This window comes from Ochotona princeps, chromosome 8, assembly GCF_030435755.1.
Source record: "Ochotona princeps isolate mOchPri1 chromosome 8, mOchPri1.hap1, whole genome shotgun sequence".
Taxonomy (NCBI): Eukaryota; Metazoa; Chordata; class Mammalia; order Lagomorpha; family Ochotonidae; genus Ochotona; species Ochotona princeps.
Genome location: NC_080839.1, coordinates 79049428 through 79067889, shown reverse-complemented (window position 1 = coordinate 79067889; position 18462 = coordinate 79049428). Strand labels below are relative to the sequence as shown.

The 18462-nt window shown below is 54.1% G+C and overlaps 1 protein-coding gene across 2 annotated transcripts in view; it reads left to right on the top strand.

Moving 5' to 3' along the window:
* Positions 1–18462, top strand: part of RNF144A (ring finger protein 144A) — an 84016-nt gene that overhangs the window by 52191 nt on the left and 13363 nt on the right. For both annotated transcript variants that reach the window (XM_058668311.1, XM_004582588.2), the window contains exons 2-5: positions 3363–3508; positions 12754–12858; positions 13472–13532; positions 17979–18186. In XM_058668311.1, coding sequence (XP_058524294.1) covers positions 3374–3508; positions 12754–12858; positions 13472–13532; positions 17979–18186 — 509 coding nt within the window. In that variant the 5' untranslated portion in view covers positions 3363–3373. The remainder of the gene's footprint in view (positions 1–3362; positions 3509–12753; positions 12859–13471; positions 13533–17978; positions 18187–18462) is intronic.

Genomic DNA, 18462 nt, shown 5'->3' with positions numbered 1-18462 from the left:
GGGCTGATGGGACCCGGGGCGTCAGGCAGCCTCAGTGTCTGGGCGTCGAGCGGAAGCCCTGGCTCAGGAAGAACGGAAGTCAGCTGGAGCAAGCCCTCACACTGTGCCAGATTTTGGAGACTGTAAACAGGAAAGGAAGCCGCACTCAGAAGCCGGCAGGAAGACTGTCTCAAGAAGAGGCAGGGAGGTGTGGGGAAGCTGCCTGCGACAGATGCCGTGCGAGGAGACGGGCTGGGGACTCCACACAGTGAAGGCGGGCTGTGGGCATCCCCATGCGGAAGAGGCTCCACTCCAGGCTTCTGCCATTCTTCAGCGTGTTCTGGGCTGGAGCCTCCTGGGCTGATTGCACTCGTCTGGTTGAGCTTTGTGTCCTGGTCTTCATCTATTTGTCAGCTGCCCTGAGGCAACTGGTGTCCAGGTGTTTCAGCCCGATAGGGACCGTGGCTTCCAAGCTTGTCTCCTTGACCCCAGCACCTTAATGTCCGCATGTGGCTTTCCCTTGTTCTTCACAAGCCCCGGCTGAGGTGATGGCAGGCAGATGTCACAGTGGGAGAAGCTGACGTCCAGAGAGGTTGAGTGACGGCTCCAAAACCAGCGAGCTGCATGAAGAATGAGCACAGGCACCCAGTTTTGGATTCCAGAGTAGTACCCTTGACCCTGAAGCCACTGCCTGGTGCCTGATCCAGTCTGGAGCCTGGGCCTGTTCCGTGTCACCCATGGTCCACCTGCCATGCTCCAGGCTCCAGCCCACAGCTGCCTGGGAACAGCCACCCCTAGCTCCTGGGAGGCAGCTCCCTCCTGGCCTGGCAGTGTCAGGCAGGGCTGCTAAACTTGCCGGGGACAGTGACACTCTTTTGCTTACAGCACAAGTGCCATTAGCACATGTGGCCTGGAGAAAAATGTCACCAAGATCTAAAGTAGGTAGACATTACACAGGAAACAAGGTCATGACCCATGAGCCCAGAGCTCCCAGCAAGCCCTTGTGGATGCTGGATGCCACCATGGAGTCAGTGTGCCAAGAAGGGGTCTGCAGGAAATGCCCCAGCAAGGCCTGAGCCCAGTTTCCTGCAGAGCTGAGTGGTACTCAGCCCCTGGTGTTTGCGTGTGTTATCTAGAAGGATTGAAAGAATTCCCAATCACTGAGATTTGAGTTCCTTGGTGTCAGTGGAACTATGCTTGTGTCAGACCCGGTGCTGCCCTGGGAGGTGGCTGCTGGCCACCGGCACTGCTCACCCTTGTCCTGAGTGATGGTTCCCTGCCCTTGCCCCATGCACATGCCAGGGTGCTTGGGAAGGTTTCCCACCTGTCCGAGCACTGTGGCAGGCTCCTCCCTTCCACCTGCAGGATCCCGTTCCGCAGCCCCACATCTTATCTATGCTGTGAGCATTTGGGGTTCTGCACATTCTTCCTTCTGAGCTGCTGACACCTTCTCCCTGACCCCAGGATGCCCTGGGGGAACTCGGTGGCACCTCCTGGGCAGACGTGGGCTCAGAGAGCCCCAGCCAGCTGGGGTAGATTAAAGCAGGAGAACCGTGGCAACTCCTTAACGCCAGCAGTGGCTGAGGCAGACGGCAGTGACGGAGCGTGCAGCCCTGTGAGCTGCTCTCCCAGGCCGCCAGTAGATCCGTGGCTCACCCAGCCAGCATGGCGAGGGGGACAGGACTTTGCCTGAGCATTTGCTGTGTGTGACAGGCCCTCTGAGGCTCTCTGCTGACCATCCCACCCGTGTGAGATGGGGCGGTCAGCCCCAGCATCCAGATGCACACCCTGTGGCCAGCCCGGCTCCGTGACTATACGTTGTCCTTACTGATGGAGGTGGTCTGGGGTGTAGTTATCGCATACCAGACACTGAGTGAGTCCTGCCCATGTCGTGGCTGCTCCCTGCCCTCTGACTGGTGAGGGGCACGGGGCCATTTCTTGCTTCTCCATTGCTCCCTGGGAGATGTGGCCTCTCCACAGTACTAAGCCTCAGTTCCCAGTCAGACTCCCCATCATGGCGTCTGTCCACAGGCCTGTTCTACATGGTCAGACTCGGCCTTGTGTTACCTGTTAACTTCTTCCTGAGCTCAGTGTGCGGCTGTGCAGCGTCTGTGTCCCTGAGCTGGCCCAGGGTCCTGAACCATTCATGCACATCGTCACCTGTCCTCCGTAAGATATGTTTTTGTTGCTGAGTATGCAAATAGGAAATGGAACAAGGAGAATTTTTATTTGTGGCCTCTTGAGCTAGCAGGCAAAGAAAATATCTCCTGCCATCTGAGTGTGTCCTGTTTCGTTATGTCTATCAGTTTGGATCTGGGGACTGCCTTGCAAGTTGTGAGTGCTCACGTGGCTGGTGGTCTTACCTGTCATTTGCCTGAGCTGTTCGCAGTTCTGACTTGGGGAGTCACGGCTCAGAGAGAAGCGGCACTGGAATTGGAAAGCACACCCTCCCTGTTGCAGGCCCCTGGAGTTCAGATCCAATACCAGGGCTCAGTGTGCAATCTTATATTGCTAGATGCAAGCATTTGCTGTGTGTGCCAGCAGCAGTCAAGGGCTGAGTGGGCACTGTGGGCCAGGTGCCATACTCAGAACTGGGCATTCATACCTGCCCTGTCTCTGCTCAGCTCGCTGGCTTTACCCAGCAGGGGTTACCTGTGTAGCCAAAGAATGTATGTGAGCTAGGGGAGCCCCAGCTGTAACAGGGCTGGGACGTGAGAAAACAGTCTGGGTGGGTGGGCGAGGGTCATTTCCTTGTGTGCTGGGCGCTCCACTGCATCAGGCCCTGATGGAGTTCCTCTACCTTCGTAAGAGAACCTGCCTGGAAAAGGCTCTTGGCCTTCTGAAGCTTTTACAGGCTAGAAAACTGGCTCAAGAGGCAGCTAGCTGGTGCTTGATCTGTTTCCGGAGGCTGAGGGAGCGCCAGGGTGTTGGAGGTGGCAGGTGTGTTCCGTGTAGAGCACAGAGGTCCAGTGAGAAGGACTTAGCTCAGTCATTTCCCTAGGTTATTCCTATCAGAAAGCAGCAAGCAGTAAATTTTCAAAGAAAACAGCTTTTTTAGCCCAAGCAATAATGTTTTGACAAAGCTCTCTACAGTTGCCCAGGTGTGGTCCCCCTGGGTTGTGTGTTCGGTGGTGGGTGCATCCAACTGAGTGTGTATTGGAAGGGTGGAGCTGAGGAAGGAACGCTGTATGTGTTTTCCCCTTGGAGGGTAGGTATAAAAGTTTCCCTCAGGAGGGTCCACAGACCAAATCAGAGACCCATGTCTAAAACTCGGAAGGCCCACTTCCCCCAGCTGCAGCCCCAGGCCCGGAGGCATGATCCCCATGTGGAGTGGAGAAGGACATGGGTGGATGGGCTGACCCTGTGCGCTTCTCTCATTTCAGACTGCTCTGCGATGACCACAGCAAGGTACCGGCCCACCTGGGACCTGGCTCTCGACCCGCTGGTGTCCTGCAAACTGTGCCTGGGGGAGTACCCCGTGGAGCAGATGACAACCATCGCTCAGTGCCAGTGCATCTTCTGTACTCTGGTTGGTTCTCTGGAGGAGGCCCGTGTATGGCTCGGCCCTGGTTGTCCCCTGGCGAGACACCCAGCTCACCCTGGGACCCCCTTGGGTTGGGTGTTGGAGTCCCTGACCTGTGGGAGGGAGGCCCCTGCGAGGCAGGCAGGCAGACTCCTGGAGTGTGATCGGGGTGCAAAAGCAAACGGCTTCAACGGCTAAGAGGCCAGTGACCTACTTCAGGGAGCTTCCCATCATGGGTGTTCTTGCAAGACATTTACTCTGTAACTGCCTCCCCAGCGCGTGTGTCCAGCTAGCATGTTGGGTTATGGGTGACGTCTTCCCCCAAATCAGTGCTGACCCGGAGTGGCTGCATCTTGAACTTCGGTGTCTGCTTCCTGAAGGGGCAGCCGGCATTCCTGTGGGGCCAGATGCTTCATTCCTCATGACCACAGACACTCTGTCTCAGGGAGTGTCTGTGCTGGGTCTGACTCAGACCCCAATTTTTATCCATCAGAAAATAAAACTGTGTAAGGAAATAAGAGAAATGAGAGGGCATGGTTTGGCTCTTTTCCCCAGTCCGGGAAGGTGGGAGGGGAGTCAGTTCGCTGAAGCAGAAGTAGAATGGGCTTAGCAGAGGCCTGGGCAGGTGCGGGTCCAGCGTCCACGCTCAGAGTTCCCACAGGGGCAGGGTTCCAGGGAGCTGGTACATAGCCTGGGGGTTCAGTTGATCAGCAGACTGGGGGACAGGGCTCCTGGGCATGATGTGACGTTTGGAGTCATCGGTCCCTGTAATGCACTGTTGGCTGTCTCATGTTTCCTGGAACAACGGCTCACAGGTGTCCTCACACAGAGGTGATGACGGGTGTTGTGGCAGTGTGGACATGGTGACCATTTCACCATTCACGCGTTTTTCTTAACATCAAATTGCACGTCTTGAATACGTACATTTTGTTCAGTGAATCTGAAGACTCAAAAACCACACTTGCTGCTTTTAAAAAAGTATCAGAAAGGGAAAGTATAACACCTCTTAAGTAAAGCAAACCATAAAACAACAGCCTGCGGACCCCACATGAACTGCCTGGCGTGTATACCCTGCACAGACTGCCTGCCTGTACACCTCCCAAAGTTCCAGATGGCAGCCTGCCTCTGACGTGGGCCTTCTGTCCCGCACCCTGGGCATGTCCATCCTGGTCACCGGCTAGTGCCAGCCTGATTGTTGTGCCCCCTGTGGGTCCCTGGGGCCTGGGAACAGCACAGGTGCATGCTGGTTGCTCTGCCTGATCGTTGTGCCCCCTGTGGTCCCCTGGGGCGTGGGAACAGCACAGGTGCATTCTGGTTCCTCTGCCTGATCGTTGTGCCCCCTGTGGTCCCCTGGGGCGTGGGAACAGCACAGGTGCATGCTGGTTCCTCTCCTGCAGAGGGAAGGAGACTGAACCATGCAGGCGCTGCCATCCACAAGCTCTGATTTCCCTCCTGGACCAGGGTCTGACTTCCTTCAGGGCTGAACAACTTCTGGCCCCTCTGTCCCCTGTCCCCCAGGGCACCTGGTTTAGTGCAGGACTCTTAATAGCTAATCAGTAAAAACGTACACACCCAAGGGATGTGGTCTCAGTATTGAATTTGACAGCTAAGAACTGTGCCTCATTGCAACCCCGGGAAACTAGCTTCACCCTGGACCGAGAGAAGGAAACTGCTTTGGCATTATTGGGAGAGGAAGCAGGCTGGGGTGGGGGTGAGGGTCCTGAGGAGCCAAAGGGGCTGCCCTCCTGGGCATGGTGGGAAGAAACAGCTGAACTCGGGCGTGATGAAGACAGTGGAAGACATTAGCTTGCTGCTGTCCCCTCCCCTGAAAGTGTGGCTCCGTGCTCCACAAGACGCACAGCTCTGCATCTGGGGACTGCCATCCATGCAGTGCCCTCTGCTGCCCACCCAGTCTCCCACCTGGTGCCACCAGGCCCTGCTTCATCGCTGCCACTTAAAGCACTTGTTCCTGCCCTTTCTACCAAGGTTGACGCTGCTGGTGGTGGTGGCGTGGTTTGGGGGTTTGAACTTCTGGACAATTGCAGTCAAAATCCACAAGAAGGTCTGGCCCAGATGGAAAGCTGTTGCTGGGTATGAAGAGGGGAAGTAAGTGCCCTTCTCTCACGGGGGCCCTGGCCAGACACCCAGAAGCAGAGATCCTGGCGGGGTTTTAATTTTCCCCACAACTATTTATTACAAATGAAAATGTTGAAAATAGCCCCACTTCTGTCTGCAGCTCGCTGTAGTGTGGTGAGTAGGAAGCACCTGTGTGCTGGCAGACAACGAGAGGGAAGGGTGCCCTGCCAGTTTCCTGGGTCATGTGGCATCCGCTCTCCACAGGCTTCTGGTCGCTCTAAGCCATGGGCCTGTGATGGAGAGCATCCGGGGACCTGGGCCACAGCCCTTGCAAAGGTCCTGTTCCTGGGACCAGATGTGGGAAGGTAAAAAGTTCCAGAAGACTGAAAAGACGCATCCTTAAAACATTCTAAAAAAAAAAAAGTCCACACTTGAGAATTGCAAGGTGGAAGGGCTCCCGGATGTGACGTGGCATTTGGAGTCAGGTGTCCCTGCATTGCAGTGCCAGCTCTATCCAGCCTAATTCACCCCATTTTCCATGGTGGAGATGAAGCTGATTCTTCTCAGAGTTCAGCAGGAAACACTTTGTAACAGTTTCTTCCTGGGGCCTTGCAGTCACTCTCAGCAGGCTACTTTCTGCCCTGTTGCTCCTCAGTTTGGGTTTGGAACCACAGGGATTAAAAAAAAATAGGGCAACATCTGTCCTAAAAATATACTCAGAAATTAATCATTTTAAAAGATTGTTTTGAAAGGTAGGTTTACAGAGAGGAGAAATTTATGTTATTCATTTGAAAGGCAAAGTTGCAGAGAGAAGACGTGAAAGAATGTTGCATGTGCTGGTTCTTTGTCCACATGGCTGCATCAGGTGGGACTGGGCCAGGACAAAGTCAGGAGTCAGGAACTGCTTTGTCTGCTGTGTGAGTTCCAGCATCCGTGCTCTAGGAGTGTCCTCTACTGCTTTCCAAGACAACTAGGTAGCTGAATTGAAAGTGGAGCACCTGGGGCTCAAACTGGCACTGGTATAGGACGTGGGTACCATGACCCGTAAGTCACAGCTCCAGGCACAGGGTTGGAAGTTTAAATGCCAACTACAAAGCTGAACGTCTGTGTGCGTAAGAGAGAAAAGTACGTGGCCTGACCATTTCGCTCAGGTTCTGAGAGCAGAGAAAGGGCCTTTGACTCTTGGTCCAAGTAAGGCAGTCCATTCCTGTTGGGTCCGTCAGTGTTGCCTTTACATGTCAAGTGGCCTGAGGAACTCCTTGGGGACCCACAGCCTAATGTGGCTGACATGTTAAGCCAGAAGTGGACATGTCAAAAACCCTGCACTGTCCTTGCATCCTTTGGAGGTTAGAATGTTGATCTTGTTTTGTTGATGGTGGTTGAAAAGAACTCAGCCTGACAGCTAACAGGATGGGAGATGATGTTCTTGTGTTCCAGATGGGAACAGCTGGTACTCATGAACACAAGGTCCCCGCGCTGAGCCATAGGCCCCCTAGTTAGCTGGAAAGCGGGAATGTTTATTGCTCTGGCAGTACTTAGATGAAACAGTGTGTAAATAGTTCTCTAACTCTGGAAGCCCAGGTATGTGTGGTTTGTTTTGTGTATGCTTGGAGCTAGAATTACACCTGTTCTCTCAGATGAACCATTTCTGGTGGTCAAGAGTGACAGGCTGGATCATGATTTTCAATGGATAAACATGGAGCTTTGTCACTGAAAACAATGTAACTTTCAGGAGATGAAATCACACAGAATGCATAGCTATGAAAAAGGCAACCCTTAGCTGTTGAAGTAATGTGGAACCAGCTGGGTGGTAGAACAGCAGACCTGGGTTGAGATGCGTTCCATTGTCCTGCCTTTCCACCTGCTTACTGTGTGATGTTCCTGCATCTGCTTCATGTGCCTCAGGGTCAGCCTCATGAACAAGTTAAAGGGATCGTGTGTGCAGAGTGAGCCACAGCCTAATGAGAAATGACTCAGTCATGTGCAGTGACTGTGAATGTGTGTTTCCTGAACCTCATGCAGCTGTGGGCATGCGCCCCTGTGCACAGTGGAATGGCAGGTTGACAGAAGCAGAGTCAGGGAGGAAGATCTGTCCACTGGTTTGCTCCCCAAGTGGCCGCAATAGCCAGAGCTGAGCTAATCCAAAACCAGGAGCAGGGAGCTGCTACTGGGTCTCCTATGTTGGTGCAGGGTCCCAAGGCCTTGGGCCGTCCTCCACTGCTTTCCTAGGCCACAAGCAGGGAGCTGGATGAGAAGTGGAGCAGCTGTTACAGGAACTGGTGCTCATATGGGATCCTGGGACTTGAAGGAGGAGGTTTAGCCAATTGAGCCACTGCCAACCACATCTAATCTTATTACTCCCCAAAGGCCCCCCTTCTAAATACCATAAATGGATTAAGTTTCTTCCCTCTTAGTGCCATTAACTCGAGTCAGTTGAGCTATGGAGCCAGGTCCTCTCAACTCCTCTTGAACACAGCCTGTGCAGGTTCCCTGGGTGTTTCAGTAACGTAACAGTGCTGCCCTCCCTGGCCCTTGCCCACAGGGAGGTGTAGGTCTGGGTAGAGGACATTTGGTGTGGAAGGTGCTCATGCAGGTTCCATTCTGATGAGCCCATCCTAAGTCAGAAATTCTCCAAGTGGAAATAGGCTTGAATTCCCCTAATATGTATCTCTTTACCTACATGGAGGTCTGCAGGCTGACAGGCTTTCCTGGATACTGAGCTGCATGAAGGGAGTATATTTGGCAGGCAGGAGCTATTGTGCGTGGTGGAAGGGACAGATATTTGTTGAGGTTCTGCTTTGTGTGGGGATAGTAAGTCCGCCCAGAAAGTAGGGTTATGATCCTTGTCCTGCGGGGAGCTATAGAAAGTGCAAGCCAAATGTCCAAGACAGTGAGGGATCAGAGCCGAGTGTGCACCTAGGACTGATCGGCCATCCCACCCCCGTCCCACCCTGTGCTGGATCTGTAGCCAGGCCATCGTGGGAGGCAGTCACAAGCCATGTTTTGTTGAGGGGACAGTGCTCTTTGTGGAGTGGCAGCAGCCTATAGTATATGTGGATGTATTTGTAAGATTTGTAAGGTCTCAGTTTCTTTTATTCTGAGATTTCTTTAAAAGAGTTATTCTGTTGAAAAGTCAGAGAGAGGGAGGAATGTAAGGGGAGTGATGAGAGAGAGAGCAAGAGATCTTAAAAAAATAAGAGAGAGAGTTTCACCTGTTGGTTCACTCCCCACATGCTAAATGGCTGCAATCAGGGCTGGATCAGACCGAAGCCAAGAGCCAGGGGCCTCATCCCGGTCTCCCACGTGGGTGCAGGGGCCCAAGGCCTTGGGACATGCTCCACTGCTTTTCCAGCATGTTGGCAGGGAACCAGAAATGAGCAGCTGGGACTTGAGCTGGTGTCCTTATGCGATGCTGGCACTGCAGGTGATGGCCTCTTATTCCAATACTTTTACAAAAGTGACTTCCAGATCTCAGACTCCTGGGTTTGTGAGTGAAGTGCTTTCCCTACAGTCTCGAGCAAGGGTCCCTCATGGAATTCCTGTGGAGTTGCACTCCTAAGGCCTCAGCTGCCCTTACTGCAGCTCTGCAGGGCGAGGCTCACCCTGCCTCCTTGCTGGTCAGAGACCAAGTTCACCCAGCAGGCAGCCTTGCAGGAGCGGCTTGTAGTTAGCCCACCCTGGGTCTCGAGTGCCCGGCTCTCCTGCTGAGGCACAGAGAGGCAGCTGCTGTCAGGTGTCTGATCCGTGTCTGTCCATCCATCAACACCGTGAGTCTGTCCAGCAGTGACTCGTTGGCCAGCTCTGTGCTAGCTATGGGGAACAGAAGGATGAGTCCTAGATAAAGAGCTTTCTTGTAGAATAGATTGTTGATTATTGGTGTTCCCTGAATGCGGAGTGCCACAACTTGTGGGGCATCGCTGCCTGGAGACATAATTTGCCCGTCAGGCTCTATCTCCAGTCAGTGCCACACGGCTGGGTCAGGGACTGGCCAGTGCAGTGGGCAGTCCTAGTCCCTTACCCCTTAAACACTGATGTTTGGGGTCCCAGTGCTTAGGTGTGAGTCAGGTTCCTGCTGAGCCAAAGCTGGGATGTGGGCACCTTTGGGTGTAGTTTCTGGGCCTCTGCTCCTGCTGTTAGGGTCCACCCGCTTCTCCTCATGGGAATGCCGCTGCCACGGGGGATGGGGATTAGCGAGTCCGCAGAGCTGCCTGCTCTTGGTGGTCAAGGCACTGGAAGCTGCAGTGGAAAATGAAATGCCTGAGATGGTCTGTGGCTCTCGCCACCGATCTCCTCCTTCCCTTTGTGTGCTCCATGCCACGTTTCCTGGAATGCAGTTTCCCTGGCTGAGGACTCTCTGCTGGGAAGCCTTCCCTGACCCAGCTTGGCTGGTCCCCTTCCTGCACCCCAAAGTGGACCCTTAGACCCCTAGACCCCTCGGAATATTGGGCACAATCCAGGACCAGGTGCCTGAGGTCAGGAGCCACCTTTGCCTCTGGGCCCGGCAGACCTGTCGATTAAATATGCCCCACTCATTTAAAGTCCATACGGTTGTTTGTTCTATTGGGAGGAATAGGAGTAGCCAGACATACTCATGCAATTGCTTGCAGGAGAAGCAGGAAATGAAAATTCCAATAGTCAGAAAAACCGCGAACACTTCAGTATCAGGCACAGGTGGGTTTGAGTTCTGAGACCTCCGTTTACAGAGGAAAGGGCTTGGCCTGGTTTTCCCTGCATCGTTCACAAAGCAGGAGGGATGTCACCTCAAACCATTTCAGCACACATTTCCTGGACTCAGGTGGGTCAGGGGCTTAGAAGGCGTTTGATTGCGAACGAAGTGTTGTTCATGTGATAATCAGTGCTGCTGGTCTCTGGCAATGTCTGTGCCTCTGTGAGAGTGCTCATTTCAAAACATCTTTTTGCTTTTAGACTGAAGCGTGTGAGTCACGACCCAGTTTATGTCTGGAAAGCGTCTGGGCTTGTTTGGGATGAAGGCAGGGCCAGGCACTTGCATCACTGTCTTTTATAGTGTAGTAAACACACTGATATTGCCAGCCCAGGATCCTTCTGCAAAATACAAACACATGACTCCAGATGCAGAGCGTGCTCACTCTCGGGTGGACTCCAGCCCTACGTGACAACTACTTGCTGCCATATGCGAACTCTGAACCCTGATGCCCCACCCTCCCTGGGGGGGTGTGACTCGTACCAGGTCCAAGGGTAGCATCTTGCTGCTGAGACAGAATGACCTTGTGCCGTGACAGATGGCTCTGCATGGCAGAGTTCTTGGGATGTACTGGTTTAGGACACAGACACCCTCGTCCTCCAGTGACTCTGCAGAGACAGACTGGATCATTGAAGGTGACATGACGATCTTGCTGCTAAGGGTTTGTTGTGGTGGTGAGAAGTGCAACACACAGATGGGTGGCAGGGCAGGACATGGGTGCAGGACACACTGGACCCTGGCTGGTGCTGTGGACTAGACTGCATGGGAGCATCTCTCAGTGCCTCCTTGTGCCCCAGGGCCCAACAAGGTGTGCTCCTTCAAGATGTAGCCATGGTCCAGACTTGTCGGCTGGCTGCCATGTGGCCAATGACCACGGGACCAGCGGCATCTGTTTGGCTCCAAATCACCTGCTCAGGTGATGCTGCCCTGAGTGGGACATTGCATGTCTCTGGTGCTGTATGCAAGTGATGGTGTCAGCACTTCCCCACCGTTGACCCCCAGGGGCATCCCCATGACAGGTCAGCAAGCTCAGTGTAAGTGATCTGTCCCCCTCCTTGTCTTCCATGTCACCTTAACAAAGGCCATTATGTTGGCCTCTTTGGACACCCCACAGAGACAGGCAGCCCGGACTCTGTCCCACTCACACCCGGGACATAGACGTGGCTGGCGGCTGTGCTGTGTGACTGACATGCAGGGTGTCTGCAGCTGTCACAGCCTGGACCCATCACCAGGCTGCAGGCTGGACCCCATGCCAAGTGCTGCCTTCACCATTGTTCATGCTTGCTATTCTGTTCTTTAGGAAACTGGTCCATGGCTATGATTTTTGGCTTCATTTCTGTCTGTTCAAGATTTTGCTATCTAGACTCCTTTATGGATGGGAACAATTACCTACTTAGGTCAGATTGATGTTTCAGCCGTCTGCTGTTTTCTGTGTGTTCTCAGCCGTTCTCCTTTCCCCTGCATATGATCCTCCCAGCTCCACTGCAAGGAGGAAGTGGCTGGCAGAGAGAGAAGCAGAGGTATCCCAAGCATTGAAACCGCTGGATTGCGCTTGTCTGTCAGTTCCAGTCCCTACGCTCAGCACAGCCCCCTTCATGCTTTTAAAGGGATGTATTCTGCAATTTTGGGAGGAGGCGGCAGGTTAGCAACACATAACCTACGGGCCTTTCTGGATGAAATGTCACAGGGCTTCACGGTGTTTTGCTGGGACTGTGCTTACACATTCTGACTGACTTGGGACGTGTTGCAGGTGTCTTGGGCTGCTTGCTGAGTTTATCCCTCCCTGTATGGCCCAGTTTCCCGTGCTCCTCCAGGTTCTGGCCTCAGCCCATTCAAGTTTCTGTCTCTAGTCACCCTTGGTAGTGAACCTGCCTGGAGATGGCTGAGATATTTTTTTCCCTTCACATGTTGTTTACAAAGAACATTTCGGGGAAACCTTAGACTTGTCCTAGTAGGTTTTGGAAGACAAGTTGACGTGGCCTTGAGAGAGGTCATGTGAGTCCCTCTGTGTTTGACCTTTTGTCACTCAGCAAGGGGAGGCTGCTGAAGTGTCAAGGAGGAAGAGCATGGTGGACTCCCGAGTCCGCAGTGTGCACAGCCAGGGAGTTGTAGCCAAACAGGCTCAGGTTAGTTGGTCAATTTTCCTGTCTGGAGGATGGAGCCTCTTGTAAGAAGGATTAAGTGTAGCAGTGGGTGCTGGAGACCTTGCACAGTGTCCAGTGTCTCAGATTTTACGTCCCAGCGTCCTTCGCTGCCTTTCTTCCTGCTGTTGGAGTGATGGCTCTTGGGTTTGCCAAGGTTGTGTGCAGGGATCTAACTCAGCCTGACTCTGGGAACTAGCTGCCTCTGGTCCTGCTGGTTGATTGTTGCCGTAGACCATGCATGACCCGGGAGGGCTTCACTAGAACTGCACGTGCCTGACAGTTCATGGATGTCTCTGGTTTTCTTTCAGTGCCTGAAACAGTATGTGGAGCTCTTGATCAAAGAAGGGTTAGAAACTGCAATCAGCTGCCCAGATGCTGCCTGCCCCAAGCAGGGCCGCCTGCAGGAGAATGAGGTGCGTGTGCGGGAACGGGCTGGGCTTGCTGTCTGTGTGCTGGTGTGCTGTGTGTGTACGCAGGAATGAGGCAGGCGTGTTCCATGTGTGTTATGCTGCATGTACGTCTGGTTTGCTCCATGCCTACTGATCTGTGTGTGCCTGGGCGAGGGCTGGGTTTACTGTGTGTAGCTGTGCTATGTGTCCCTGGGCGAGGGCTGTGTTTACCCTGTGTGTTGGTGTGCTGCGTGTGCCTGGGCGAGAGCTGGTTTAACCTGTGTGCTGGTTGGCTGTGCTGCGTGTGCCTGGGCGAGGGCTGGTTTAACCTGTGTGCTGGTTGGCTGTGCTGCGTGTGCCTGGGCGAGGGCTGGTTTACCCTGTGTGCTGGTTGGCTGTGCTGCGTGTGCCTGGGCGAGGGCTGGTTTACCCTGTGTGCTGGTTGGCTGTGCTGCGTGTGCCTGGGCGAGGGCTGGTTTACCCTGTGTGCTGGTTGGCTGTGCTGCGTGTGCCTGGGCGAGGGCTGGTTTACCCTGTGTGCTGGTTGGCTGTGCTTGACCACCACGGTTTTGGGACCTCTGTGTGGCACTCCGACCCTCAGCTTGTTACACCCCTGGCTTGTACTTTTTCCTCTTAGATTGAATGCATGGTTGCGGCTGAAATTATGCAAAGATACAAAAAGCTACAGTTTGAAAGAGGTAAGTGCCAAGTATACTTGGCCATTTAATGATTCCTTGTAGCAGAATGTAGATAACTGTGGAGCGGTTCTTTTGGGAATCACAACTGCAGGTCATTTGCTAGAAGTGACGCAAAGGCAGTGAGAGTGAAAACAGCTTCCAAAATGCGATGCTATTCCAGATTCTCAGAAGCTCATGGTTTGAAGGCCATGATGGCTGGGCAGCTGTCTGGTGACAAAAGGACTTTATGACACATTATCTGTTTATTATTTTGTTTATCAAGTTCGGGGACCTTTGGGGTGGTTTAAAGAGACGGAACTCTCAGTGGGGCAAATTCTTCAGCAGGACTAAGGGTAGAGAGCAGAGGGCCGAGTCTTGCCAGCCCTGAATTCATGAAACGCGAAGGCTGGAAGGAAGCCCGGAGGTGGAGTGTGGGGCTAGCTTCCCGACCCCCCAGTGATGGTCAGAGCTGGCAGTCTGCTGCCCGGGCTGCAGCTGGCCCAGCAGTGGACTGTCTCAGCAGTCCTGTGAGGCGAGCTGAGCTGTCAGCGTCTGCCACTCATGGTGAGGAAGACTGACTGACTTCCCTGTGTTCCAGTGGCATCCTTACCCTGCCGCCCCTCCCACTGGGCCCTCCACACCCTTCCTGGCTGGGCACGGGCCTGATGTGGACAGAGACCACCCCTTCCATCCCTCCTGGAGGAATGAGGGAGGGGATCAGGTGCGAGTGGGCACCCAGTGGGGGGGAATGAGATTTTTCAGGGTGGTGCACCAAGGTGTTTGGCGGGGGGCTGTGACCTTTGCCCTCTTCAGTGCCTAGGATCTTAAAATGGTATTTGAAGTAAGAGGGTATGGGCTGCACGTGGCCTTGTTCTCACATTATAGTGTATCCTGAGCCTCAAGCTCACCAACCGAACAGCAGGCTGGCTAGCCTGTGACACTGCTTTTGCAGAAGTCAGTGTGAGGACCGGGTCAGCAGGGCCCCGGATCCCCGGTCCGTCTGTCACGTGGACCAGGTCAGCGAGGTCCCGGATGCCCACACCGTACATCGCAGTGACGCCTGCTCCGCTCTCTCTGGACTGCTGCCCAGGTTGTCACCTGCATCAGGAATTCACTGCTGCCTTGCCCCCTGGGTGACCAAGGCACCTGATAACTGCAAGCGGGCATGGGAGTGACCACAGGCAGGATCCAAACCCTAGAGTCGCTGTATGCGGGTGGGTTCGTTTGTTTACTTGTTGAACTAAATACTACCATATTTACTTTTGAGGTTTATTTAAGAGAAGATTTATTTATTTCAAAGGCAAGGCAACAGAATGAGGAGGAAGATTAGGGGAGGGGAGAGATCGAGAGAGGCGCAGTCTTTCACTGCTGGTTCACGCACCCGGTGGCTGCAGCAGCCGGAAGCCAGGGGCTTCCTCCTTCTGCTGTCTCCCAGGGCGTTAGCAGGGAGCTGGATCGGAAGCAGAGTAGCTAAGACGCTGACCTGTCTTCTGATGTGGGATAGGGTGTCTCAGGTCATGGCATAGCCTCTTGTGCCGCACTGCACAATGCCAGCCTTGAGAGAAAATTGAGCAGGTCCAACTTTAGAAGTGTCATCAAGCCGGGGAAGAGGGCTTGGGCTGTCCTGAAGTGTGCTTTCAGGCCTGTGTTCCCTTGGCCAACCTGGGTCGCTGGCTTCGGGCAGCTTGAGGGCAGAGGTGCGTGTGGCCGGAGCAGGGCAGTAGATCTGTTCAGGTTCCTCAGTCTTTCAGGCTCTTTAGAAAATGCCTCCCAGGGCGGATCTTACACAGCAATGAGCAGCGCAAGAACTCTGTGGCATTGGAGTTCACTCCAACAGTTCAGCCAGCTCACCTCCCTCCCTCCCAGGACTTCTAACTGTTGCTCCTGCTTCATACTTTGGCTCAGGCAAAAAGTCACTCTTTCTCTTCTTTTGCCTAAAAGTGAAGCCGACTTGGCTTGCTTAAAAAAAAAAAAACTCAGGCTAATGCCACTCTAAAATGTTTTCCTAATATTAAGTTGAAAGTTTTAAAAAATGACTCAGACTGAATCCCACAAAGACCCGCCTATGTGAAATGTGAGAGCTTTCAAGCTTGGTTACAGCTGAGGGTTGGAGCCGGGTCCTTGGGCGAGCTTGGGGCATGTGATCAGAAGGAAGGTTTTTTCTGCCCTGAAATACCCTTGGCTTTCAGTCAGTGGAGGACGCTCTGGGGGGAGCTTGGTCAGTGGTTTCCTGAAGATGTTCCATGACCACAAAGTCTCAGCTGCCTTCCTGTGACCCACACATCCCCACTCAGTCTTGGGGTATCTCCTTAGCCTAAAAACCTTGGGTTTAGTTTGATTATTTCCATTTCTCCAGCCAGGGTCCCTGGCCATCTGGGGGTGGGAACTGGCTTTCGGAGAAAAGTGACATGCACCACTATGGCTGCATGCCCTGGCCTCCTCGTTCACTCCCCCAGGCAGGCGACAAGTGTTACGTGATCTGCAAACCCAGGCAACCCACAGGCACGGCATGGTTTACGCAGTTCTGTATCTTGTGCTGTAAGAAGGCCTGGTGAAAGGTGTCAGGTGCCGTCTGGTCTTGTGTGGTTTTTGTGTTTTTTGCAGAGGAAAGTCCAGTTAGAGGGATTAAGTCATGTGCCGATGGGTATCTGTCAGCATCAGGCCTGGCTGCAACTGGGCCCCCTGACCGTCAGCAGGGTCACGGGGTCACACCCAGCATCCAAGGCCACCACCAGGACAGCACCACCAGCCAGTCAGAACATGAGTGGAGGTGGCCAGGTGCTTGATTCTGGATGTGAAATCTGCCTCTCACAGCGCCTGTTTAGTGGAAGTGGTCAGCTAATGGGGTCCGCATATCTAGTGTATGGCCTTTGGGAGAATGGAGTTAAGACTGGTTCGCCCTGTGGGAAATCCCCCATGCATCCAGATGGGTACAAGGTGGTGGATATGCCAGGTATGCGGGGTTCTCACCCAGCCTGCGTGTGCTAAGGATACTGTGTCCTGAACACAGAGACTCTAGGAGGAGAAAAGCTGGCACCTCTCGCCTGCTCTGGGATTTCTCACTCGCTGGGTCCGATATGGACAAGGTGCAGAGTGCAGCAGGGCAAGGCAGGTGAGAATAGGAAGCAGAGTGGAAGTCAGGAGGCTGGCCTGTACCCAGGGTGTGTAGGGCCCTGGAGGCCTCAGGCTGCTGCCCTTCACCCTGCCGGCAAAGACTGTAGGCTGTCTCCTGGGGACACACAGCGTCCAGCCATGCCCTGGCTCCATGAAGATGCAAATCACTAAATGGAAGTTGTTACCATGGAAACCCTGCCCAGGGCTCCATTTGGCTCCAGTCCATGATCTAGTGGGGCCTTTCATGACAAAGGAGTGTAATCGCAAGTAGCAGTTAGCTCCGACTGAGTGTGGGCCTGGCAGGAGCTTGGGGAGACATGGGCCCCTCTCTGTGTCAAGGCCCTGGGAGCCCACACGGGGGCAGGGAACACAGGGGATGCAGGGCAGGCTGGGAGGGTCAGAGGCCAGTGATGTGGTCCAGCTCTGCTCTCAGCTGAGGTGTCTTCTGCGTGTGTGTGTTGGTCAGTACCTTGACTGTCAGCATCCTGTGGAGCCTGGGCCCTGGGCAGGGTGTGACCCCCTCCCCCAGCACCTTCATAGGAGGCACAGGGCTGTGTGGCTGAGAGGCTAGCTGGGGTAGAGGACGTGATTCAGCCAGGAGGAGGAGTGAGGAGTTTGGGGGCTGGATGGTGGTGTCCAATGGACTGCGAGGAGACTGCTCTTAAAGGAAGAAAAACTGCCTGGGGCCACTGTCCCTATGCCTGGCAGGCAACAGTGACTTTCCTGAAAAGCCACTTCCTGGGATCTGACAGCAAGGAGCATTCCTAGAAAAGCTGACGTGGAGGCTGTCTGCTGACAGGAGCTAACGGGTCTCACTGGACACAGCTGCCTGCATTCCAGTGGGAGCCGCTGATGGACGAGGTCAGGAGCCGAGCTCTGTGGCTCCTGCATGCTGCTCTTGTCTTCCTGTTCCTCCTGCTGGAGAGCTGGTTGATTAGTTTTCTCTACAAAGCTAGAAGAGAGCGAGGAGTAGGTGGGTGGGCCAGGAGTTGGCCAGGGCGGCCTCTGGAGACAGTTACTGAGCTCTGCTCAGCATTCCTTTCCGGGGCTGCATGTCTGCTTTGTGGCTTCTATAGCAAGCTGAGCCATGTATGCAGAAGGCAGGACCCACATGGAGTTACCCCAGCCCCCCTGCGGCAGGTGACACGGGTGATAGCAGTCGTGTTTGAATACACTGCTGTGACAGCCCGTCAGGTGTGACCACTGCTGTGATGTGCTGCCATGTCTGACTGCACTCTCTCAAAGGACTCCTTTCTGGTAGGGGTCTCAAGGAAGGTGCCAGGGGACCCGTGTCGAACCCCAAACCCTTGTGGCCTCCGGGCTTTGATGTGTCTCTTTTCCTCCCTGTGCCAGAGGTGCTGTTTGACCCGTGTCGTACATGGTGCCCAGCGTCTACCTGCCAGGCTGTGTGCCAGCTCCAGGACCTGGGCCTGCAGACCCCCCAGCTCGTTCAGTGCAAGGCCTGCGACATGGAGTTCTGCTCAGCCTGCAAAGCCCGCTGGCACCCTGGCCAAGGCTGTCCAGAGACCATGCCCATCACCTTCCTCCCTGGAGAGAGCAGGTAGGTGGTTGCTGCAGAGGGTACGGGCTGCAGGCAGGGCCTGGGAGAAGCAGGAGTGCTTCCTTCCCAAAGCGTGGGCGACACGGCTGTGGCTAGATGATCCCCAGCACACACTCTGTTGAGTTTCATTAGAACTGACCGTGCTGGGGAAGCACACATGTGTGCAGTCCATAGCTGGAAGAACACAGGTGTATGTCGGTAAGAGCACACTGTGCTGTGTATTCATCAGTACACTGTGTATAGTATCTGCTGTGTAGGATTTTAAGTCTCAGATAC